Below are 24,689 nucleotides of genomic sequence, written 5' to 3'. Positions count from 1 at the left end.
TAGGTGGGGGGGGCGACATGACCCAACGCAAATTAGTGCAAGACAGGTCCCACTGAAGGCTGGCAACAGTCGGATGTACCGTCAGAGTCGACAGCTGGGCAACGCAACCAGACAACAGTTGGTTTTCCTTGTCCTTAGTCGTTCTTGGCTTTTTTCCCCTGGCCATTAGTTACTGGCTACCAGGAGAGCCAGCATGCTGGGCTAACTGGACACGTAGCTAGCCTGATCCGGGGCAGCTGTTTGTCTGCCTGGAAATGCTGCACGTAAATGGTAGCCAGTAACGTCGGTGCGCCCAGCCTAGGCTTGCGCTGGGGCCTCTCCCCTTTGGGCTGCCAGCCTGGCCGCTGACAGGTAACGAGGAGTTACTTGTGCGTGCTGGCACGGAGCTCACCAGTCCCTCTCGGGGAGGAAAGGATGGCTTTAGAGAAGCGTTAGCCGCTGCTTTTGCAAGGTGGGAAAGCAAATCAGGTAGCCTGCCCTGTGGTGAGTCGGTGCTTCAGAGGTGACCCCTTCTAACGAGAAGAGTAACCGCTCTGCTTGCAGCTGCTGCGCGGCTTGCCCTGCGAGACATCGTCTGCAGAGAGATGTTTGTACTCGTTAGTCTTCCGTCGGCGGCCCAGAAGTGGGGGTGTTGGCTGTGGAGGTGTCTTCTGGTGGTTTTCATCTCCTTTTGATACCTTATTTATGGTACTAAAATGCCCTTTATGGAAGGACCACTAGAGAAGTTTTTACATCTCGTTTCTATCTTGTTGTGAAAGCCCATCTGTTTAAAGACAGGTTCAGTGTTAAACCATTTAAATCAGAGTGGCGGTTGTACAGAATGTTATTATAGACCAAAGCAAGCTTTGTGCCCGTAGGTGAAGGGTGTCCCTGAAATGGTGCGTTATACTCTTCTAACTAGATGCAAGGGCTTAAATCAGGTTTGTTAAATCAACAGAAACATTTTGCTGTCGTTCTGGTTTAGGTTCAAGAGAGCAGGCAGCGTGCTGCCTGAACAGGGCTCACGCCTGCTATGGAAGTACTGATCGTGTTCACAAGAATTTGCTCTGGTAAGGAAAAAAATGCATCTAATATTAAAGATACTGAACCTTATTTGATATTCTCAGCCAGTGGTGCAAATAAGCTATAGAGCCGACGCGCTGTGCTAGTCATGTCTTTTCAGAATAGAGCTCAGTCAAAATGAAAGCTTAGCAATGCAGAGTGGAAATTCCTGAGCAGAGACATTAATAGTCCTTTGCGTTTTACAAACTGCCTCTTCTGGGGAGCCGGTGGAGCGAAAAAGAGTCTTAAGGTTGGTGTAGCTTACAATTTGTTGGGCAAAGCACAGTCATGGAGGGCTGCTGTACTGTCAGAGAAGATGAAATTAAGAGTTTGACAAGAATAGCTTGGAGGAGGAGGGATGGCAGAACGATGGAAAATAGGAAATAAGAACCAATCTGTTCATGAAACTGCAAATGAGGGGAAAAACTTTATAGAAGAGGGAGAGCTGGAGGGCAGAGGCATGAAAAGGAAGACTTAGACTTCAAATTTTGCATGGGTTGCAGCGCAGCAGGGCGGAATTCAGGGAGGTTAGGGCTGAGCTTGCAGTAGCCAAAGCGAGACTTACCTAAGCCATGGGGTGGATTTGCTGAATGTCAGAAGTGAATCTGTATAAATAAATAAACTAAAATGTTCCCTGTGGGCTAGAGCTATGCCCTCATAGTAGGGCTGAATTCTTGTGGGTTTACTTGTTAAAATTACATGGCCCCGTAATTACACCCTCTTTTTGAAGGGTACGTGTCATTGCATTGGTTAGAGGGGTAGGCATTATCTTTAGCCGATTTTCCCCTTTTAGACTGCAAGAAATGTGTAATTGCAGGTTCGAGCCAGGACTTTTTATTCCCCAAAGTCTCCTGTATCCCCAAAATTCATGGGTAGTGAGTCAGTCCTTCTCTTATTCCAGCAGATGGTGCAGACTATTCAGGGACAGAGGCTCCCAGAAGCATTCTGCTCCTTCCTTTGAGGGAAGGCAGACTTCCCGAGTGAGGAAAACACTGCCAGAAGGATGGCCCTTGTGCTCTGTAACTGCTACTTTGCAAAACAGAGCACCATCCTTTTTACCCAGAAGCCGAGGGAGTTCGGAAGCAGACTCTCCTATGGACAGCAGTTGTTTTGTACAGAAATAGCTGCAGCGTGGCAGGCTATGGTGAGTTAGACTAATATTTTTAAGTGGTAGGGTGGTTTGGTTGGGTGGAGGGTTCCCAAGATTCCTTCACGGCAGCTTATTTCAGACATGCGCTGCTACCTCAGAACAAGGACCCGGGGGGCTGTGCCCCCATCTCAGACAAAAGTGAAGCTGTGACGGGACATAGCCTTTTGCCAAAAGAGGGCAAAAGCAGTGACATTCAGCTACGCGCATCAAAATGGGCCCCTCCTTCCCCTGGAAGCTCTCCCAGCCATCCATAGCATTGTGCTGTGGAGCCAGGAGTATCCCAGTGGAAGGACAAACCGCAGATAGCACATGCCAGACCAGCACCTTGGAACCTCCTAGTAGATACCAGGAGTGGTCAGGGTTTGCCCACGAGAAAGGTTAAGAGCTGTCACATCACCGCTTAGCACTGCGTTGCTGCTCGCCGGCGGAATAGCCTCCTGTCCATTTGCCACTGAGCTCGTGCCCTAATTCAAGGAATTCCGCCCGTTTCACAGAGCCAGCTCTGACCCAGTCGGTGTTCCCTGCACGCCCTGCAGGTGAGATGCCCAAAGCTTATTGGACTCGGTCTTTGGACAGTCTTTTCAGGTCAGCCATTCCACCTCGCAATCCCTCTTGTCCTCTGTGACAGGGTGTAGCAAAAAGCAGATCCCTTGCAGGAGCCCCTCCTAGCCTTCCATCGATCACACCCAGGCTTCTTTCCCCTCCCAATCTTGGCAATTATTCAAGTTCTGTGCCTTTTTCCTTTCCCTGTTTGGTCTTTCAATGCAACACCTTAAGCAAATATATTCTGCTTTACTCTTTATTATTCTGCCAACATAAAAATTACTAAAAAACACGTTATAAAATACGTCTTGAACAATCTAGCATTACCCAAGAACCTAGAGTTTCCCAGGAAAAGGGCTGGAGATAAGGATCCAAAGGGGTTTCCCACTGCAGACCCTCCCACAACAGATCCTAATAGCCAAGGAGTGGGAAAAGGGAATCTTTGAAAAAGAGCCTGTGCCTGGAAATGGCTGTGACACATCCAGGAGAAGACAACTGGTTACTAGTCCAGTTGATCTAGAGGTCGTTTTCTAAGTGAGTACAGATGGTTTTCAGAGGAACACTTTGAGGGAGACGTTCACGGGAACTGCGGAAGGAAGAGCCATATTAATATCTCTGGCTGTTGTCCAAGCTGCCAGATGCTAATGATGATTCCAGGCTATGGAGGACTCTAATAACAGCTTAATAAAGACTCTAATGAGTCTGGGGACAAGGAAATGTCCCTCCCAGGACTGAGAGCCCTGGAAGGGAAATCCAGGCAGAGCAAGATTTTCAGGCTCAACAGAGGGGAACCCCAGCCTGGAAAAGCTCGTCAAGGCTGGAATGGGCTACCCCAGGACTGGTCTCTAGGGATCTGTAAAGGGAAGCAGCAAGCGTTTGCCTCCTGTGGCCTCAGAGGGAGGTCTCCAAGGACGGGAGGCCTCTCTCAGCTGGTCCAAAGGGTCAGGTAGCAGTCCCAGAACACTTAGGCTCTACTCCTCTTTTATTTGGGCACGGGGTACTCATCGACATCTGTTGATTCACTCGAGTCCTGTGCCTTTTTTGTCTGGGGAGTGGCATTGGGGTTAGGGTTCTGGACACTGCCTATAAAAAGCGGGATGCCTGTTTCATCTTCAAAGACTATGAAGAGAAAGGGCCGGTCAAGGCTGAAGGCAGAGACCGAGCGTGAAATCGCGATGCTGGTAGCAGCAGATGCTTCCATCCCGTCCTCTTTAAGCTGCAGGGTAGACTGATGCTGGATACTGGATACAAAGAGAGGCTCATCTGTGATCTTGTGGAGATCTGGGCTTGTGAACAGCTCCCACAGGCCTGCAGAGAAATGAGACTAAGTTAACCTTTCCCAGTTGGTGCCACCACCTCTGGTTTTTCTCAAAGCTGTCCTAAGAAAGCAATTCCCTAATCTGTTGCTACGTGTGTTCTCCACCATGGAGCACTGGTGAAATGGCAGGCAACGGGAACAAAAGCTGCGGTCCAGCCAGGTTCCCCAGCCCCTCTCTCTATGATGGGCTGAGGATGCCAACACGAGAACAGTTTTCACAAGCTTTGTCCACCTTTTTTAGAATAGTAGTGCAAGAACTTAAAGCCTCCCTTAAAAAGCAGCAGCAAGTCTGAAGGCTCGCTCTTGCTAGGCTCGAAACACTTTTACAGAGGTTATTTTTTTAAGCAATTCTGCAAAACAAAGTGAACTCTTCATTTATTCTCATTTGGAAATGCAGTGCATGGTGCTTCAGTTAGCTCTCAGCTCCGGGTTTGGTGATCTGCACTCTCTTTATTGGCAGTCTCTATGTCCTGGATGCTACGCTTAAGGACAAAGTAAGACATAAAGGGTGACGCATGGGAGGAAGTCAGTCTTGGCTACACATAGGGGAATAGGAAGAACTCGTAAAGATTGTGGGGAACTGTGAATGCTGCCTTCTCCATAGTATCCTCTTGTCGGAGCAAATCATTTGGTGCTAGGCAAGCAACGAGTAAGGAGGAGGAGAGGAACAAGAGAGGAAGAGTTTGGATGTTACCTGGAGCAAGCTGTGAGGCACAGCTTCAGAAACAAGGATGGCAGTTTTTAGTGTCAGTGAACAGATGCCATATAGATTGATCAGCTTCACTTATTCCGTGCAAGTCCTGTCAGAGGCCTTACCCATTTGACTGAGGACCTTGTTGAGTTCCAGCTGGTAGTCCAGTTCCATTTTGGGGATCTTCACTGTGGTGGGCACCTCTTTGGGGAAGAGCCCACACAGCTGTTTATAAGGGAAGTTCTCCAGCACGTGAGAGGTATTCCAAGTGTACTGGTTTGGTACAATGACCACAAAACTCATGTTACCCTTAAAGGGAAACTTGGCCACCTGGAAATAAAACCAACAGGAAGAATTTATGGAAGAGGAAGGGAAGTCCAGCAAGCGACACTTTTAGTTTAATCTTTTTCTAGTTGGTCTACAGAGCCAGTCTAGCTATCGGACGAAAACAGCCTGGTGGGAAGGAGGTGTCTGATTTCTTTGGAGGATAAAGTTTGTTGGAACAGCAGCATTAGATTTGAGTATTCAGCCACTGACTGGCAAAGACTGAACAACGGCAGGGTGGAAGCCCACGTGCACAAACACTGTACCCACTCTGGCAGTAGCTGTATTCCAAAGGGCTCCAGCAGGACGTTGTCTGAGGGAATTCCTTTCCGTATTTCCTCATTTATTTTTTAACTCGGGGCTGTAAAACTCCCATTAATTCCCACTTGGTGGGAATATCTCTCTGTGGGTTTTCCTAGAGATTGAGAGTGAAGACTCAACATTCTTGCTAGCAGCAAGGACAAAGGATGCTTATGAAATTTCTGTGTGCTACAGCTGTTAAATGACATTTGGTTTTCGGGGGGGATACTTGCAGTCAGTAAAATGCCATGCCAAGAGGAAGGTCTGGCTGGAAGGTCAAAACCTGTAGTGCTCCTAATAGAGCCCTACCTGAACGTCCTGGGACTCCAGTGTAAACCAGCTCAGGGAGTACTTCTGGGCTTTCATCATCTCAACCGGGACCATGTACTCATTGTCAAGGTGGAACACATCTGGCCCAGTGAAGCTAGCGTCGAACTTATTCCTCCAAAACCCTATCAAAACAGAAGTTTAGAAATCAACAAAGTTAAATTTGTGTAGGGAACCAGAAACTGCCTAGCTGACACGTGTCCTGTCGTGAGCTCTCCAACAAGGCAGGTAGTGACCAGGCAAGTAGAAATACAGCGAAGACAAGTCAGTACCAAGGCTGGAAGAGCCCTAATAGCAGGAAGCTCTTATCTGCCAGAAAGGGACTATGGAATAACAAAAAGAGCAAGGATTAACCCTCATGCCTCAGCGTGGGAGATTACTGAAGGCTATGAAGACAAAGTAATGGATGTTTGCGCTTTGAAAAATGAAGAGTATTGCTTTTGTGCTCCGTAGCATGAAAAAGTGCTCCAAGACCAAGGTAAAACATTTTCAGATTTACACTGGAAGTAAGCGTTTGGTCTGTGTTTCAATGCACAACCCTCAGGGAGTTAAAAGGGGAAGATGTGCCTGACCACTGTGCTGTAGTCAGAAAGAAATCCGCAGGAGCTGCCTCCGAGCTCTGTGCTGGGTGTGTAGTGAGTTGCGTGTGACCTGGTTAGGACGAGCAGTGATGTGCCACAGTCTGGGATCCTCAACCAGGAGGCAAAAATACTGCAGGTTCCACCTGCTGCGTTCTGGCTCTGCTGTCAAGTAACATTTTTAGCACATGTGAAGCAGTTGGGAATCACTACTGCAAAGAAATCTAAGCAAGAGGAACAGCAGATTGACTAGCAGGAAGCAATGAAAGGAGATGCCATTCAGCTGCCGCGCTTGCAGAAAACTAGTAGATTTCTGACTATTCCTCTTTAGAAGTAAGGCCTGTGGAGCTCACCATGGAAATGGAGTGCATTGAGCAAGAGCATCACTGTGTTTTCGGGGAGCTGCTGTAGGAAGGTGGGTATTTGCCCATTAGTTGCTTCCTTTACCCACTCGTTTATGGCTACGAGGTCATCCTCACTGATCCCAGAAAGGGTCAGGGGCTTTGCTCCGTAGAATTTCTCTGAATCCTCCAGGAACTTCTCTTTCACCTCACATCCTGGCAGAGGGGAAGAATTCCACATGAAGTCAGCAGACATTGAAAAAACCTTGCCCAGCGGCCCAGCCAGCGGCGTGACACTCCGCAGGAGGAGTGCTTAGGAAAGCAGAGACTTCTCCCAGTACGGTAGCGGGCTTCCATCACTCTGTCACCGAGAGTTTTACTCTACGGCAGTACGGACCCCCCGGTGCCAGCTCTCACCTTTCTGCAGGTACAGGCGCGATGCAAAGCTGAGCGCGTGTTCTGTGAGCCTTCTGCGAAGGGTGCCCAGCGCGTGGTGGAGACAGGGCACCGACTCCAGGTGCATCACCGCCAGCAAATGCTTCTCTGTCTGGTTTGCTGCTCCTAAAAAGCAAAGTCAAATTCCTGTTAGGTCACGCCCCTGTATTAGAAAACAGGGACGTCACTCTAGCTGCCTCCTGTTAGAAACGCTGTGCCTGACAAAGGAGGCTGGAGAAACCCAAGAGCGGGAGCCTCAGCAGGGCCACGGAGGGCAGCTTCAGTTGTAATCGTACCTAATTAAAGCTGCAGGAGCAAGATTAAGCGGAAGGTGCTGTATTTAATCTTTGCATTTTGCACATTGGTTCCTAGCGCCTCGGGAGGGTACAGAGGAGGGCAGGAAACGGTGCTTTTGTAACTAAGGAGTTACCCAGTGCCAGGTGAGACAAGGCGAGGGCGATGCTGAGGGGCGACAGGATCACGTTGGTCCTGTTGGACTCCAGCTGCACCTCCCTCAGGAGATCGATGCTGAATCTCATCAAGCCGTCTGCTAGTCTCTGGCGCTTCTTCCAAGTCATCTCACAGCTTTTGTCTTCAGCCTCTCCTTCCTCTTCAGAAGAGGCCATTTCCCCATGCGGTTCCTGTTCACGGCAGCCTGCAGCCACAGATATGGCTTCTTCTTCTGGGATCCAGCCATCCCTCGTGCCTGGCGAGCCGGTGGTGAACGGTAACATGGGTTCATCGACCTCCTGGAAGTTGTCATAGGTATTGTCTGCCAGTTCTGCATTCGGCAGCGATGGGATGGCTCCCAGCAGAGCAGACTGTGCAACTCCAGCACTTTTCATACCCTGGGGAGAAAGGAGAAGGATAGCACTGGGAAAGGAGGAGCACGGCGCTACCGTCCCTCATGGGTTTTACTGCACACCTGAATGGTTGAGAAAAGTCTCCAGCTTCTCTACTCTGGTGGTGCATTTTCTCCAAGGCCTTTTAGCCTTGAGAATAAAAGCACCTCAATAAGTATGGAAAACAGAAGGTCTTGTATCCTGGGAAAATGGTCTGAGTGAGGGTCTTGCAGTGGTTCCTCCTCCACTTGCTTTCAGGGCCTGCCCCAGGCAAACAAGCCCAACGGGCATGCTTTGAGGGTGACATGTCCTGTGCCTTCACTGTTTATAGATCCGTCATCCTCAACCTTGACTTCACCGCCTCCTCTCACATATTTCAGAGCTGCTGATCTGCCTCATGCATCGGTCAGAGCCTCGACTGCTGTCACAGCCTTGATCCATTTTGGCTCAAAGCCTCCTCCAGGCATCTGTCTCATCTTGACTTCTCTGTTCTAGTCAATCCCTTTTCTCTCCAAATTCCTCATTTTCCAGTTTTCTAAGCTTTAGCCTATAGCACTGCCGCTACTGTCCTTACATTTGCGTGGTCTTAAACACATGCTTTTTTCCTCAGATCTCTCTGTTCCCACCGGCGTCCGGACGACGTTCCTCTACTGCAGGAGTGCTGCACTGTCGGAGCCGGGCTCAGTGGGTAGCACTGGCTACGGGTCTTTCTCCCTGCCACCCTGAGAGCTAGTTGTTTTCTTCATCACCCCTTATCAACCAGAAATTAAATAATCCACCTGCCAATCCTGGTACACACCAGCCCGGTTATTTAGGCTGGAGTGTCCCGCACGAAGGAGCGCGGCGTTGGCAGCAGCAGGGAGCGAGGCGGGGAGGGAAGCCTGCTCAAAGGTGGACTTTCTCATTGCACTGGCGCTGCTGGATGGCACTGCCTGGACTCATCCTGTCTCGGACAAACTGGAAAACCATTGCAAATGCCACAGCATAACTTCAGTCCCCTTGGATGGAACCGGTCATTGCTTACCTTCAGCTCCCCATCTTTGTCTAAGAGATGCTTTTGCTCAATGGCATGTGCCGAAGAAAACTGTAGGGGAAAAAAAGAGCAAACCAACAACAAAGAAGCAAAATCAGGTCCCAGATCATTTCCTCTGAGCTCCCAGAGTCAGTCTTCTCTGCTCCTACTCCTAGCACTTTGCCGTGGGGCCAGGTCAGAGCCTGGCACCAGCCTGGCTGTAGCAGTGCTCGCATGGCCGCAGCGTGGGCAGGGCTTTGGGACGCAGACCCAGAGGCAGCGGGGTCCGCCGAGGGGAGGCGGAAGCCAGCGGGGGCTGGGAAAGAGTGCAAAGGCTGGATTTGTTTAGAAAGGGACCAGGCCAGAAGGGTACAAAATAACGTATCCTCCAGAGGGTGAGCAGTGCGGTTTTGCAATCTCAGATCTGACGGGGATCCAGATTTAAAATGGGAGGGAAAAAAAAGCTGTTATTAAACAACCTCCTGTTAACCCCTGAAGGTCACGGTCACTTAATACAGTTGAAGCCAAGTTTCCAAAGCTTTTCTGCAGAAATCTACTTGAATAATGAAAATATACGCAGCTCTTTCAGCTGGGAAAAAGGAGATTAGAAACCTTGCTGCAGCGGGGCATAGGCTAACCCCGTAGCAGGGAAGCAGTGTCCTCCGCCAGGCTGCCTGCCAGGGCTTCTCACGCAGAAGCAGCCGGCGGTATTTGCCCCGTGGTCTGGTGCAGGAGAGCCACCTTGCTCCCCTTGCCTGTTGCTGGCTGTACTTGCACCGCGGAGGCCCCTGCCGTCGCGGGAGCAAGGCCACTTACCCTTAGGTGACTGTGCAGAGCAGATAGGCAGAGCAGCAACAGACCCCAGAGGAACACCATATTTCTGGAACAGAAGCACCGGCCGAGAGAGAAGTTATTTCCAGCTGCCTGGCAGCAGCAAGCGGAGCCTATTCAGGTCTACAGGGAGAACATTATCAACCTGGCCAAACAGGTTGGCGCAGGAGCTTGCAGAAAGCAATAGGGAGATGAACAATGCTGCAAAGAAACTACACAGGACTCCTGGGTCCAACGCCAAGGCAGCGAAATTGGAGAGGAACAGGGAGCTGCACCGGAGCAAAGCTGTAACCACAGCCAGGCTCCTACATGACACCCTCGGGCTCGGATCCTGCATTTCTGACCCCGTCACCCTCGTTTCTCTGGATTGCAAACGGCATTCCCCTAACCAGTCCTGCACACGTGGAGCCTCTGGGAGAAGACGAGAGCCTCTGCCCTTTTCCTGTGCAAAGCACCAAGGTATGGGCACAGCGTCCTCAGCTCTTGGGAGAAGGGATACTAACCTGCCTCAGAGGGGCTGCAGGCACTCAGCAAGTGCTGTCTGGGAGGGACTTTGCAGGTAGAAAATGCAATACCAGGGCAGTTTCTCAGTAATATGTCCTGGAATAAAGAGTCCTCCCCTTCCCAGCACTCGCCTTCCCCTTGGCTGGCAAACCCAGCCTCTCCCACCCCCGCACTCCGGTTCCTGTACGGGACAGCAGGAGCAGGGCTTCCAGGGCCATGGATGAAACCCCACCCATTCCCTGGCCACCGCTTCAAGCAGCCACTTTTCCCTTTGAAGCAGAATTAACATATCTTCTTTTTAACATAAAGCCTCCATGCCAAAGCCCAGCCGTTGCAACAGCTGCCATACACTTAATTCCTGGGGCTGGTTTCCACTCCCCAAGCAGTCCTTGCTTTCACCCAAAACTGCTGGGCTGCAACCCCAGCTGCCAAGTGGAAGAAGAAAAAATTGAGGCCATTTCATTCCCCCTCACCCCAAATCCTGCAGCCGCACAAAACCCTGAATACCCCTTCCCTCCCTGTGGTGCCCATCCTTTAACTGCTAAATTCACCCCCCCCTCTCCCAGGCAAACAGTACTGCTTATTGGAGAGCCCGCATTTACTGTCAAATCCTGCTTTATTTGCCCCTTACCTGGGGTTGTCCGTGTCCCCGTTGGAGCTGGCACCTGCTTTAGCCCAGCCGGTAGCTCTGCGTGGGGCAAACGCTGTCTCTGGTCCAGGCCACCCCTCCCACCCGCCGGCAGCGACCTTCGGCACCACCCCCTGTTTGAGAATTTGGCAGGCAAATATTGACCTACAGCATCCGGTTAAACATTTGTTTGGGGGAGAAGAGTGAATTTGCGGTGCATTTGGAGGTGGGGAGGCACTTTGGGCTGCTGTACCCTCAGGACAGTGTTAACACTGAGTTCACCAGCTCCAAAACTCCCATCAGCAGAAGTAACGTGCGAGGTCAGTCGTCCCTAGTAGTGTCTCTGCTTTCCACATACTCCCTGTGCTGGGAAGGTGTTCTTTTATTCAGAACCTTTAGTGAAAACATAGGGCTTGGTATTTATTGCCACAGGGCTCGCTCTGTTTTTGGAATGTTCACTGCAGAAACCCCCAGATATTTACTCCCTGCATCCCAGCTGCTTCTGCTGCAGCAAGTGCGAGGCACCGGCTGTAGCAGATGGCAGGTTCCCAAGGCCCCGTGGCTGCGTAGCCGAGCGGGAGGCAGCGATGCTCCGGCTGGGCTGAGCCAAGAGCAGCTGGTACCTCCTCCGGGGCACAGCACGCACCGGAGCCCTGCCGGGGGAGTTGGCCCCGGTGCCGGGCTCCTCCGCACGCACGCACCGCTGTGGCACGGAGGGAAAGTCTCGGGGACGGGCAGAACCCCAGCGGTCCCGTTCTGTGCCCTGTGCAGAAGCAGTGGTGATGCTTCCTGGCTCTGCCCATGTCCTCAGTGCGAGAGGAGTCACCCGGGAGCAGTGGGAACGCAGCGCTTGCAGCCATCCTTTCCCTGCAGCAGCTCTTGGTTCCCAAACTCACGCCAGGCAGTGAGGGGGAGTGGAAAGGAGACAGGTCTGTGCTCTGCAACCAGAGACTGCTTTGGGACACGCCGCTGCAACATGGGGAGCTACTTCCCTTCGGAAAGCAGATCCGAGTCCCCGTGCAGCAGAGCCCTGTCTTACATCCAGGGCATCTTCACAGCACCCCTCCTCCAGCTCACCCAGGCACACAGGAGGTGCCCGAATGCAGAGCTTTAGCTTTGGCTGCCAGAGCAGGAGAGCTGCAGCCAGCACACCCAGCCCCATCCCGCACCGCACCTGGGCCCCCCCAGCACAGAGCTTCCACACACACCCGTCTCTGCATCGCTTCCAAAGAGTTTATTAGAAGTAAGTATTTACATCTATTGCAAATGGTTAATAGGCATCACAGGACTGAGAGCTCCCCTCGGGTAGGGAAGGATAGCAAGGGCCGACTGCTCACCTCCCCGCCCTCCCTGGAAGCAGAGGGCAGCCCTCCCAACTGCGGGTGGCTCAGAGGAACTGGCTGCTGGACGACAGCCCTTTCCCCTCCCAGGACAACCCAGAGCATGCTCCTCCTCTGCCCAAGGTAAGAGCTTCCCACTCCCCGGATACTGGCTCTGCCTAGGCTGAAGGATGGATGGGAAAAGGGCTGCAATAGATGTGAGGTAACGGCTCCTGCTGCTGGGTCAAAGAGCGATCTCCTCGCCTCTGGGGTGGGAACAGAAGGTGCTGTCCCCAAGGGAAGGTCGGAGGGAGACCACGCTGGACATGCCTCCTGGCTCTCACCCTACAAGGGCAGGAGGGGACCAAACCTAGCACCTTTTTGCTGTCCTGTCTTCCCCAGGAGTCCAACCAGCACAAAGGAGAGGATTAGAAGGAGAATTTCTTGAGGAACACTGCCAGTGTGTGGTGCACAGGGCATTCCTCACGCCTTAGATAATCACAAATGCTGCTGGGGCAGGAACCAACAACAGTCCATCCCTACCCTAGTGCTCCAGAAGCCAAAATCCTCATGGAAGCATCTAGTTCTGGCCTTCCTAAAGGTCATGCTCCCATCCCAAACTGTCCCTCCGCAGCAGCCCGTTCCTAAATGGAGCAGCGGAGCAGATGGGATTTGTGCCTTGGCTGACTTCCATTCCAGTCCTTGCCCCGGAGCCAGTAAGGCAGCAGAATTGCTCTAGTTAACCTCTCCTCCTCCCATACAGGCTCTAACTCAGCCAGCAGAACCTGAAGTTAATAGAGTACGTCCTCTGGGCTTTGAACACAGACAGGAGGAGGAGATGCCCAGCACCACGCAGCTCCGAAGGCAGCAGTTCCCAAGCCCGGCTTATGCTATCCTAATAAGTAAGACTGTTCAGTGGTTCAGGACTGGAAGTGAAGGGTAAGTGCAGACGGCAGTAGCTATACTGTCGTGTTCTTGTCAAGGGGCACCTCTGACCCCCTAGCTGAAGGAGGTGGATAGCTAGGTGAAGGAGGGAGGATACCTGTGGTCCACATTACTCTGGAAGGCAGCTCACAGTCCCTGGGGATCAGGCACACACGGTACGGAAAGCTCCAGGCCTCTCTGCAGGGGTGACAGTGACCTACAACGCTCAGTATTTCTCCCAGCAGCAGTGGAGGTTTCTCAGTTATGGCTTTTTTCTTTTTAAAGATACAGAAAGAGGTTAGAGATGCTTTACCGAGTGCTCGCTAACAAGTACACCTCCCCCCTGCATCCTCTGTCAGAAACATCTCGCTCTGCCTCCTCCGTAAGCAACGCTGCCGGCTTTCAGCTCTACCACCAGCACCGCGGGACAGCCACCAGCTCCGGGGCCGGGGGTGGCTACGCCAGGAGGCGTACGACGCCGTTGTCCGAGCCCAGCAGGAGATGGCATTTCGTGGGCAGCACCGCCAGGCTGGTCAGCGTACCCCGAAAATTCTCCGAGCTCAGCTTGGTCGTGCTGATGGGCAGCGCTGAGGACTCCAGCATGGAGTAGACGCCAATCTTGTTGGCCACAGTGCCAGCGACCACTTCGTTGCCATAGAGGTCAAATGCGTGGATGGGCTCAGAGGCAGATTTGTAGTGGTGCAAAGGCTTCTGCTCCAGTTCCTTCCAGACAGTCAGGGAATGATCCGAAGAGGAGCTGATTAGCACATTGCCCTCTGCAGCCTGCAGGAGAGGAAAGGCCAGTGAACCAACAGTAGTTCTGGTTTTGATTTCAAAAGTTTTACCTGTTTCTCGTGACAGTTTTACCTGCAGTAAAAACTCCCAGCCTCATCCTGGAAATGAGATTAGCAGGGAGCTGCCGATAATCCAGCAGTCGCTGCGCAATCCCTTGGGACAGCCCCAGCCATTTCCAAGCAACCGATGGTACAGAGCAGTATTAACAAGGCACCCAGGTGGACACCGCAAGCTACAGGACTCTCTGTAGCTGGCAACCTCCTCTAGTGCTATCAAAGTGTCCAAGAGATGGGCTGTGCCTCTTCTCGACAACATCCTGATACTCAGCACAACTAATTTATCATCTGTTATTACTGCAGTGGGTAGAGATCATCATGCAGTCTCCCTCTCTGTCAAACCACCTGCCAAACTGTTTTCATTCCCAGAAAAAGGAACTGGGAGGCTTCTCTCGTGGCAGAAAATACTGCCGAGGGTAGGAGAAGCCTGGAGCTGCTTATTAGGAGAGCTAGTGAGAAGGCAAACAAACCACACCGCTGAACTTTGTTTAACCTGCCTTTGGGTCGAGGACACTGGAGCCCCAACACTGCTCCCTGAGGGCGGGTAAATATGGACAAGGGTTATTCATTAGAGCGACACTCTCCCAGGGGAGCTGAGAGCCCTGCAGAGAAAGCAACACATTCGCTTCTTCACAGGAGACATGTCTCCTCCCTGCCCCTGCTGCAGGCCTGCTCAGCAGGGACTGACACCTGGGAGGGCCGATCTCCATTTATCACAGGCTGGACCAAGAACAGCCGCCTGCAGCACAAACCATGGGGCAGAAGAGCTTGAGCAGCCTCTTAGGGACACAGCAAAGGATGGAAGAACACCCAGAGGATGGAGCAGACAAGCCCTGCCAATCAGTGTGTGCCAGAAGGATGCTCCGCACGACCCCAGAGGATCGACGAGGCCCACAGAGCAGCCCCCCACCCTGATCCCTGCGGAACCTCTCACCTTGATCTGCAGGATGTCTCCCTCATGGGCAGGCCACCCCCGCATGATGAGTCCTGTCCTGGTGTCCAGCAGCACGATGAACCCAGAGGAGAAGCCAGCCATTACACTGCGCCCGTTAGGACTGACAGCCAAGCAGCGGATGAGCCCAGCGCTCACCCCGCTGGCCAGGCGAAACTCGTGCTGCAAGAGAGAGTCCAGCTACTGGGGAGGTGAAGATCTAGGGGAACCAGCGTTTAGGGGACAAGGCCCAGCTGGCTTTCGTGGAGGCGTCACAGCTGGCTTTGGGCCAGCCACGACCACATCATGAAGCACACGGATGGAGCAGGGTGGCTCACAGAGCACCAGCCTCCCTACCTGTAGTCCTGGCTTCCTGTGATCGATGAAACGCAGCACGGAGTCTGCGCTGGCCACAGAGATGCTGTGATAGGGAGGCGGCATGGTGGTCACAGCTGTGATGGGGACTTTGCTGTCTAATTCATCAAAAGTCCGGAGAAGTTTGCCTGTGAAAACACGACAGAGAAGTTACAGCAGTAGATGTACAGAGAAGGTACGCAGCAGATCTCCAGTTCTGCACTGTTTTTATCAGGTGCCAACAAAACTCAGTACGGCCCCTCTGTCTTTAAGGGCTGGACCAGTTCACTCCAACCAGCCCTCGCCCTTTCCATTCTTACCCGTGAACTGGTCCCAGATGTGCACGGTCCCATCACAGCTCACCACATGCTGCGATGCCTCCAGCTGGCTCACGTAGAAGACTGACTTCTTGTGCTCCGCGTACGTGAAGCGCGGTGGCACCTCGCTGGTCCCATCCCCGTAGTTGTACAAGGGCCAAAGGCGGACGGTTTTGTCCTTGCTACCACTAAGAAAGAAGTCCTCGCTGCTGAGCGGTGCCACGCACTTGATGGCCCCTGAATGCCCTGAGAAACTCTGCAGCTTGATCTGGTGGAAGTGGAAGCGGGGGTCGTGTTGGCTCACCCCAATCTCATACTGCCAGTAGGCCAGCCAGTTCCCGCACAGCATGTGGGTGCTGCGAGGAAGGTCATGCTTCAAGGCATTCTCCTCGCTGGATGAGCTGGGAATAAAGCCATCAGTGCCAGCACCGAGGCGAAGTAAGCCAAGACCCTCACGCTGCGTGTCCACTGGGACCTGGATGCGGTTCCCTACCAGCACGCTCCCAAAGGTGCCGGAGTGACTGTCCTCATGGTGGCTAGAGAAGGGCTCAGTCCCTCGTGTATCTTGGTCTGAGCCCGCCGCACTCGGCGTTTGTTCCAGGCTAACCACCTGCAGGCTCTTGGGGTTCACGTTCTCCAGGTAGAGACTGGCCAGCTTCTCAACCAGCGAGTGGTTGGGCACAACCGTCCGGATAACGTCACCTGAAGAGAGACAATGTGGCTCCAAGGGAAGGAATTTTCCCATCATCATCCCCCACCATCACCAAGAGAGCAAGGGTCAGCACAGGGTGGGGAACACAGCGTCCCCCACAAGCCCCTCCCAGCCAAAGCAGCCCGAAGCCCAGCGGGCTCCCGACCCAGCAAGCAGACCAAGCCACAGTGGGGAAGCCACGTGTTTCCCCCGGCAGCCCTACGCCCTCTGACTGCCCCCGAGTTCAGGCCACGCGTGTGCAGAGCACGGGGCTCTCTCACAAATCCCAGGAGGTGGTGGCCAAGCCGTACCTAGCAGGCAAGAGAAGGGGATGTAGGTGATGTAGGCCATCTCAGGGCTAAACACCTTCTGTAACTCCATCAGCACGGCCGGATCCAGGGCCAGCAGTTTCCCGTCTGAGAGGGGCACCTCCATCACTGGCACCTCACAGCTGCTCAGCGACTCCGCTGTCAACCCCTGGACAAGAGAAAACAGGAAGATACTCAAGACCAGATGCTCTCACCACACAATTAATCACACAAACACAGTCTGGGATGGACGCTGCTGACGCCAGCGCTGGTGTACGCAGACATGCCCACCACAGTCCTGCGGCTGGGTACTCGGGGATGGCAGGAGGACCCCCCCCACATCACTGACCTGGTCTTCCAGCTCCTGCAGCAGTGAGAACGCCCCAAAGAAGTTTCTCACTGTGTCACTCAAATGCTGCTGCACCATCTCCTGCCCGATCCGCAGGCAGATCAAGGCAATTAGGCTGATTGTCTTAACGCACAGGACAACGCGGGCCTGGGCACCACTGGGGAAACTGAAGAGGACATCCATTACCAGCTTGCCCTCTACATCTCCCTTTTCCCTGCCTTTGCTTCATGCTTCCTGCCTTGTCCGTGTTATCAGGTGGTCTTGAGCAGCACAAGCTCTACGAGGATGCGGTGTACCGGTGCAAGGAGGTGCACATCGGGGCAGGAGCAGCCCCACAACCCCAGGAGCACTAAGACCCTCACAGAACCATTTCCAAATCCCCGATTTGGAGTTGTGCCCGTCCTGGCTGAAGGCACGGCAGACCGCGGTGCTTACCCGACAGCCGGCGAAGTGAGGAAGCCCAGCACCGGGAGTAGCACCTCCTGGCTGATCTTGGGGAGAATGTCCATGAGCGTGGTGTCCGAGAGACATACCACGATCTTCTGAGTCAGCGTCACAGCAGCCAGGAGCCCTGCCTCCTTCCGGCTGTTCAGCCGGCCACCACCGGCCCCGCCGCCCGGCGTAACCTGCAAAAGTAGTCCTTCAGCGCCAGGGCCACCATCTCCCCGCAGGACACATCAAGGGTGATCCCAGGATTGCCCAAGCTCAGCTTCAAAATCCAGCACAGTAGTGCTGGTCACAGCCCCTGGGAGAGGAACCCGAGCGCTGAGTCTCAACAGCGATTCATGTCTTGCACTCAGGGGATGAGCCTGAAAAGTGACAGACGGATGCCAGCACAAGGCACGAGCCCAGAGAGAATGGGGCATGACATCCCCGTGCTTGCAGGCATCCTCCAGAGGCCATCTCCCTGCAGGATGCTCCCACAGCTGGGAAACTCAGAGGGGAGAGAGACAACCCTGGACTGGCCCGCAGCATCAGCAGCCTGGACCCCGCAGAGCACCGCCTGTCAGCTCAGGAAGCGGGGAAGCCTATTACATATATGCGACTTAAAGCAAGAATTGGTGTCTTCATCCCACGCTATGTTGAGCCTGGATGCACAGACTGCAGAGGAACAGTCCCTGCACGAATTATGGGCAAACCTGCTGCTGACTTTGAGAAATCCAGCTGTTAACAACATCATTAGGCAGAAGAGCGCATCCTTTTTTGCTGACAATGTACCAATGCTGGTTACAGGAGTGCCAAAGAGTTAACGACAGCGGCAGCAGCGCTGAAGGATTTCTTTCTAGATTGTCCTATTTCCTAACTCCTAGATGAACCAAAACTCTCAAGAAGAGAGAGCCAACGACAAAAACCACAAACAATCCCCAGCTTCCGCTATATTTCTTGTACACCTGCCATCTTCCAGCTCATCACAGAGGCTCTTCCTCTCACAAAATATCGACCCTGCCAAATCCTGCAAGACGGATTGACTTTATCCTATTTGTGACCTGCAAGTTTCATCGTTTCAATATCAGGTTGCCAAATGCTGTTCACGGGGGTATTAATCCCCCCAAGGGCCCCCAGGCAATACGTTTAGTAAAGCGAAGCAGAACAGCTGGAGCTATGATTGCAACTGGGTGGAGAATGATTTTGCTGAAAAATGGGATTTTTTCCCCTGAAAAATCTCCCCTTCAACACTGGAAAAACTGACAATGCCTTTTTGTTTTCTTTAAATGAACAGCTGTGGCCTCTTTTCCTCTATGTTTAAATTATCAAAAAGCTATTGAAGTTTTCCATTTAAACACGAATCCATAACCAAAGTGTTTATAGCCACCAAAAAAGGGAGCAATATGAAAAATAAGCCTGTTTAAAACATTCAGAAACATTTTGGATGAAAAATTGGTTTGTTTTTCAACCAGCTGCATTACACACATTTTATTCTTGCTATTCAGCTATCAATTCCAAGCTGAAAAGTTTCAAAGTCTTGCCAGTATTTTTTATACAGTTGAAAAACCTCCTCTCGCCTCTCCCCAGTTCATCCCCTATCTACCCATACAGGCCTCTAAAAACACTTTTTCCAGCAATCCCACAGCAGCCCGAGCCGCTCCGCCTGCCCATTATCACAGTCCCAGCCTCGTGCCAGCTCCGTTCCGGCACGCTCGCCCAGCAAAGCGAAAGAAAACATCTTTCTCCGGTTTCGCCCTCGCCAGCAAAGGGTCCGACAGGGAAAGCCCCCGGCTGGAATGGGGAAGGAGGGGCTGCGGCAGCCCGACGCGCATCTGCGGCGGACGAGGCTCGCTCGAGAGCGAGGCCCACGTACGCAGCCGCGCGCCTCGCTGGAAGCGGAGCGGAGCTCATAGCCGGGCTGAAAGTGCCTCTTCTGGCCGCACCAGCACAGCAAGAGCTGCTCAGCCCACTCCGGCCCCGACGGAGCTCATGCGAGCACAGGTTTCTGTGCGGGAGGCTCCTGGTGAGGATGTTCTGTGCATCCTCCTTTTGCGCCTAGAGACAGCTCTTGCCCCAGCAAGCGCAAGAAGAGGAGAAAAGGCAACACTAACCAGGTAGCTGATGTAGGGCAGGTACTGGTAGGTGAGGACAGGCTCTCCGTACAGGTACGCCACGTGCACAAGACAGGCCAGCACTGGCTTGGACACCTGATCTCCCAGCACTGGCCGTTTTTGGTAGATATTTCCTGTACTCAGGGGACCATTCTCGTCGTTGCTTGGTACAAACTGCTGCCTGGTGGGGCCTGCCCAGAGACAACATCATGAGCTGAAGCAGCAGGCTACCGCCAAGCCGCAAGGCGCCCAGCAGACTGCTTTGGGGCACAGCCCACCCCGGGACCTGGGCTGCGAGGAGCAGATATTACCAATGTAGCAGGACGTGAGCAGACGGAGCAGGTTCCTGGCGATGAAGCGGGACGTGACGGTAGGGCCCAGCTTGGCTGAGAGCCACCTCACCATCTTACAGGCTGTGTCTGCAAAACAAAAACAGTTGCAAGGACAAAGCCTGGCACAGCACAGATTAGCTATCACCTGGCTGCTGCCCAGACCCTGCCTGCCCCGCAGGCAGCTCCCTGGGTCTCAGATCCACATGCCTTCGTGGAGACCTGGCCTTTTACACTGGTTTCATTGCTGTCCCCAGGCTGGGACCACAGAAACCCCCAAATTTGGGCCCACTTCTTCCCAGCCTCTCCCCTTCTCCCCCTCGCTGCTTTACTGGATGTTTGCCACGCTCGGCAGAAAGGCTCAGCACTAGCAGGGTCTTACCCAGGAGTATTGTCTGTTCTTTGTCATCGCAGTGATCTGGCAGCTCCTCTCCCTCTCCATCCTCTGGCTCGCTGCTGTCATCAGCCAGCGTGACATCCACAGAGGCACCAGCATCCACGGCCACCGTCAGCTCTGCATCAACCGCAGCATCATTGTGCTCCTCTTCATCGTGCTCCTCTTCCTCCTCCTCCGAGTCCTCGCTCTGTTTCAGGTCCTGGCTGCTGTCCATCGACTTCAAGCTGCTCTTGTCCTTCTGGGAATCCCCGTCCGCAGGTCTGTCCTCTCCCAGGGACACCTCGCTGGCGCTGCTCTTGTCACTCAGCCGCCCAAGGCTGAGCGATTCCTGCTCCTGCGGCTGCAGGGACTCCCCGACATAGAGGCCACTCTGGAAGTCCTCGCTCTCGGGCAGGTAGGCTTGGTCATGGAAGCTGACACCAGAGGTGTAGTCGAGGAGGTCGAGAGCAGCGGAGCTGTGCTCCACATCCATTTTGATCTCCTCCCCAAACACACATGACACTGGGCTTTCCCCTCCACTTTCATCATCTTCAGCCGTGCCGAGGAGGGATTTGCTCTCCTCCCGTGAGCTCTCAATGCCAACGAGAATCTGCAGGATGTGCGGCAACAGGTTCAGGAGGAAGGACTGCAGCCCCAGGCGCACTATCAGCTGGGCGACAAAGCAGTCTGTGTAGAGGTAGAACCTGCCGTGGCGGTAGCAGGGGGTCTCATATGCTCCGATCAATGGCTTGAGCAAGTATTTATTGGCATTCTTTGGGCCTAGGGATTTAGCTATAGGTTCAAAGAGATACCACGCTGCGTAGACAGCGGTATTCTCCTCGGACATCAGAGATAATATGAAGGGCAGAAGAATCTCCAAGCCTTCCGGAGTGATATCAGAAAGGATCCCCTCCAGCTGCTGCCACAGCTGGAAAACAAGTTCCCGGCCCTGACCTTCATCCTCTATCTTCTTTGCCTGATAGGTGAAAATGAATTTGTGCAGGGCTGGGAAGTACGTGGGGAAGGGGACAATAGAGCTGAAGGGACTGAGGAGCTGGGTGGGAGAGGGCGGGGGGAGGCCCTGGGAGATGGGCTTGTACTCAAACAACTGCACCGTGCCCTTGCCCAGCCTCGTCTTCAGAAGCTTCTCCACCGGCACGCTCAGCTGCAGCAGGACGTGCAGCACATGCTGGAGCGGGGCCGGGATCTCCTTGGGATGGTAGCGACACAGATTACGCACCATCAGGAACCGCTCCAACAGGGACGCATCAGGCTTTGAAGGACGAATCCTTGGTGCAAATATAATCTCAGCTACCAGAATGCCCAAAGCTTGCATGTCCCTCTGGAAGAGGTCTGAGAGACCCAAGGGTGGCTCTTCCCACGGCTGCTCCATTAGCTGCATCTCACTGCTTAAGCCTTTAACCAAGAAATTGTCCAGTTTCTCCAGTTCTTCCAGGGCCTGGAGTGGATTGAAGCCTTCAGGAAGCGTGATCTTCATGTGAACCTGATCCACAGCGCCTGCCTTGCTCCGACGGAGAGGTCGGACACCTGAGGTTTTGCCTTCGGTGGCATAAGCCGGGAGGGCGGAGGGCTGTGCTGAAGGCGCAGTGGCACAGGGCTGATCAGCAGCTCTACCAGTAGCAGAAATCGAATCCAGGGCTTCTGTGCCTTGCTCTAACTCATCCTCACCAGCGATGGGTTTCTCCCCAGACCAGGTGGTTTCACTAGGAGTAGCCTCCAGGACCAGCCCGTTAACCACATCTGCCACCTGGCCTTGGATATCCTCCAAAAACACAGTCTCCCTGATGTGCTGGAGAAGAGGCCGGGCAATGGCTGGGGCTTCAGCGGGTGTGTAGGCAGGTCCCACCATGCGCCTGGGATGCGGCTGGTCGAAGAGCTGCACAACCCCGTAAGTCGTCAGATGTGTGTGGTTGTCTACCAGATGGAGGCAGACATTCTTCTCCTTGACAGCGTCCTTCCCCAGCAGCTTGTACCCAAAAGTGAGATCAATCCAGTGGTGGAGGTCCTGAGAAACCTCCCGGCTCTCAAGCAGCATACGGTGGACTTCGATGAACTCCTCGTAGGAGCTACACCAAGATGGCACATCCAGGTCGGGCATGTCCGGATGGATGGATCGGAAGATGGAGGGGTCTGTATAAAACTCCGGGATGCACTCATCCGGCGTCCAGCTCTGCATGCGCTCCATGCTGGCGGGGTACTCATTGGGCTCCCACTGGGACCTCACGTGGCAGCACAGCACTGCCTTGGGTGTCCTCCGGGCTGTGTACACATAGTAGGTGATATCCGAAAGGACATCGGAGATGTGATGGGGGACATGGAGCTGCTCCCCACTCAACCCGCCAGCAACAAACGCCTGCTTGGTCATCTCATAGGTGAAGTCCAGCTGCTTGTCTCCCTTGTTGAGTCGGAACTTGGATTTCCTTAGGTCCCTGAACTTGCCGTTTTTTGTAGTGAAGTCCACACCCACGGAAGAACCGGGTGATAGTTGGGGTCTCCCATTCTCCTCCCAGCCAAACTGTTCAGACGCATAAGGTAGTCAAAGTTGCTGACCTGCCCGTGAACCCACTGTAACACCAGGTCTCGGAGGTCCTTCTGGCAGGCGGTACACCTCGCCCCCTGCCCTCGCACGCCCAGCGCTGCTTTGCTCGCTCGTTTGTTCCAGACCGGCCTCCAGATTCGCTTCCTCCTTCTTCGGCCCCTCGTACTCTCTGAAGTTCACGCGGAGCCGGCTGCACAGCTTCTCGTCCACAGCCACATCCCGCAGGGAAAAGGCGCCGCAAGCCAGACCCACCTGGTGACAAGCCTTCATGGCCTGCAGCACGTGGAAGAGGAGGAAGAGGATTTTGGCGTGGCTGTTGGTGAGCTTGGCGGGGCTGAAAGTCACAATGTCGTGCAAACAGTACTGCACGTAAGGGTAGACGACGTACAGCATGCTGGCCGACTCCAGCAGAGCTTCTGCCTGCAGCACGTTGGGGCAGGGAGGGCACCCCCTTGGCGGCCGCCACGCTCTCCTTGGCGGGGGAAGCACCGGGCGCGCTCTTGCCCACCTGAAGGACGGGGCAGCCGTAAGCCTTCTGCAGGGCAGCCCGCAGCGCATCCAGGGCCGGCACGGTGGGCGGGCGCGTCGGCGTGCCAGTACGGGCCGCGCGTAGAGGCAGTGAGCCCGGCACCACAGGTTCCGGTAATTCTGGGAGGCGACGCTCTGCATGAAGCCGTGCAGGGTCTCCGGGCTGCCGTTACGCTGGTCGGAGGCGGGGGGCTGCACCTGCAGGGGGTACGCCAGCCGGTCCCTTCTGGAGCCCGTGGATCTCCACCCGGGTCCAGCCCGCAGGCAGCTTCTGCACGGAGTGCTGCAGGAACGTCCTTACCTCCACGTCGCTCAGCCCCTCCGGCCGTGGGCACAGGCCGGGCAGCGCCCGGCGCTCTTTGAGGCTCGCCAGCCATTTCACCGGGACGAAGGCTGTAACGTGGGTCCCCTCGGCAGCGGCAGCCAGCTGCCGGCGGTCGATGTTCAGGTCCTTCTCCACGCTCTGGAGGAAGCCGTCCATATCGGCTTCTGCTGGAAGAAAGAGGGCCCAGAGAGGTGGCAAGTGGGAGCAGAGGAGCGCAGCACCATCCCTGCCCGCCCCGGGGGAGCCCCAGCTCCCCTGCCGAGCAGATGCCACGCAGCAAGTCTCACTTCCCCATTACCACTTGGGGAAAAAAATGCTAGTTAGGAGCTTGCTCAAAAGATGCTATATCTGGGAAGGGTGGGAGTTGAGAAGGGACCAGCCCTGGCTGGGGGGCACAAGATGGGACCTCCGCAGCCGAGGAGGGGGAGCTGGTGGCACCTCCACAGCCCCAAGGCGAAGGATGGGAACGGGGGGGGGGGGGGGGGGGGGGGTGATGGGACCCGGACAGCCACAGAGCTGGGGAAGGGGACACGGTGGGACCTTTGCAGGTGTGGGGGGGACATGATGGCGCCTCTGCAGCCCCCGGGGGGGAGACCGAGAGCTGCCCATCAGCCGGGGAACACGAGCGGAGGGGCTGCCCCGGGCCCCGCCGGGCACGCGGTACCGGGGGTGGGTGGGGCAGAGCCCAGGCTGGGCACCGAGGGCGCGTCCCGGTGGGCCCCGCACCGCCCCGGGAGAGGGAAGGGGGGGGTCTCACCGCCCCGCAGCGCTCGGCCCGCGGCCCCGCGTTACCTGGCGGCGGCGGCGGGCTCAGCCGCGGCGGGCGGCGGCGGCGGCGGGGGCGGCGCGGGCCCCGGCCATGTTGGTCAGGTGACGGCGGTCACATGCGGCCGCCGCGCCGCCATGTGCGGGGGGCCCGGGGGGGGGCGGCGGGGGTGTGCGGGACGCGGGCCCTGGAGCGGCGGGGCGGGGCCGGGAGCCCCCCTCGGGCGGCGGGGCCGGGCTCCCTCCAGCGGCCGCCGGGGCGGGGGGGACGGGGAGCGGGCGGTTGCGCAAGGCCGGGGCGCGGTGCCTATACATGGGCAGGCGGCGGGGCATGACGCGGCGGTGGCGGCGCCGCCGCGG

At 54.8% G+C, this 24,689-nt stretch overlaps 2 protein-coding genes across 3 annotated transcripts; both read right to left on the bottom strand.

Annotated features, from left to right (window-relative positions):
• Window positions 1-2,974: 2,974 nt before the first annotated feature.
• On the bottom strand, window positions 2,975-10,964 carry SERPINF2 (serpin family F member 2). 2 transcript variants are annotated; one of them, XM_075112880.1, is made up of 9 exons: window positions 10,869-10,964; window positions 9,719-9,782; window positions 8,915-8,974; window positions 7,479-7,896; window positions 7,031-7,174; window positions 6,626-6,829; window positions 5,677-5,819; window positions 4,869-5,073; window positions 2,975-4,042 (listed from the first exon to the last, which is right to left on the bottom strand). In XM_075112880.1, exons 2-9 carry the CDS (start codon window positions 9,776-9,778, stop codon window positions 3,717-3,719), a joined length of 1,560 nt encoding a protein of 519 aa, XP_074968981.1. In that variant the 5' UTR covers window positions 9,779-9,782; window positions 10,869-10,964; the 3' UTR covers window positions 2,975-3,716. The 2 variants fall into 2 exon arrangements, with proteins under 2 accessions (XP_074968981.1, XP_074968982.1); XM_075112881.1 differs by lacking the exon at window positions 10,869-10,964 and adding an exon at window positions 10,237-10,400.
• Window positions 10,965-12,080: 1,116 nt separating this feature from the next.
• WDR81 (WD repeat domain 81) lies at window positions 12,081-24,476 on the bottom strand. The gene is given in 17 exon segments (XM_075112874.1): window positions 12,081-13,891; window positions 14,894-15,073; window positions 15,248-15,393; window positions 15,565-16,263; window positions 16,564-16,729; window positions 16,910-17,075; window positions 17,345-17,535; window positions 19,447-19,637; window positions 19,758-19,865; window positions 20,158-22,635; window positions 22,638-22,803; window positions 22,805-23,149; window positions 23,151-23,291; window positions 23,293-23,313; window positions 23,315-23,467; window positions 23,469-23,731; window positions 24,357-24,476. Coding segments are annotated over 16 exon segments (5,730 nt in total). The 5' UTR covers window positions 23,721-23,731; window positions 24,357-24,476; the 3' UTR covers window positions 12,081-13,564.
• Between the last annotated feature and the right edge of the window lie 213 nt (window positions 24,477-24,689).

Source organism: Phalacrocorax aristotelis, chromosome 18, assembly GCF_949628215.1.
Source record: "Phalacrocorax aristotelis chromosome 18, bGulAri2.1, whole genome shotgun sequence".
Taxonomy (NCBI): domain Eukaryota; kingdom Metazoa; phylum Chordata; class Aves; order Suliformes; family Phalacrocoracidae; genus Phalacrocorax; species Phalacrocorax aristotelis.
Note: the sequence above shows the minus strand (reverse complement) of the source record. Positions and strands in the feature narration are given on the sequence as shown.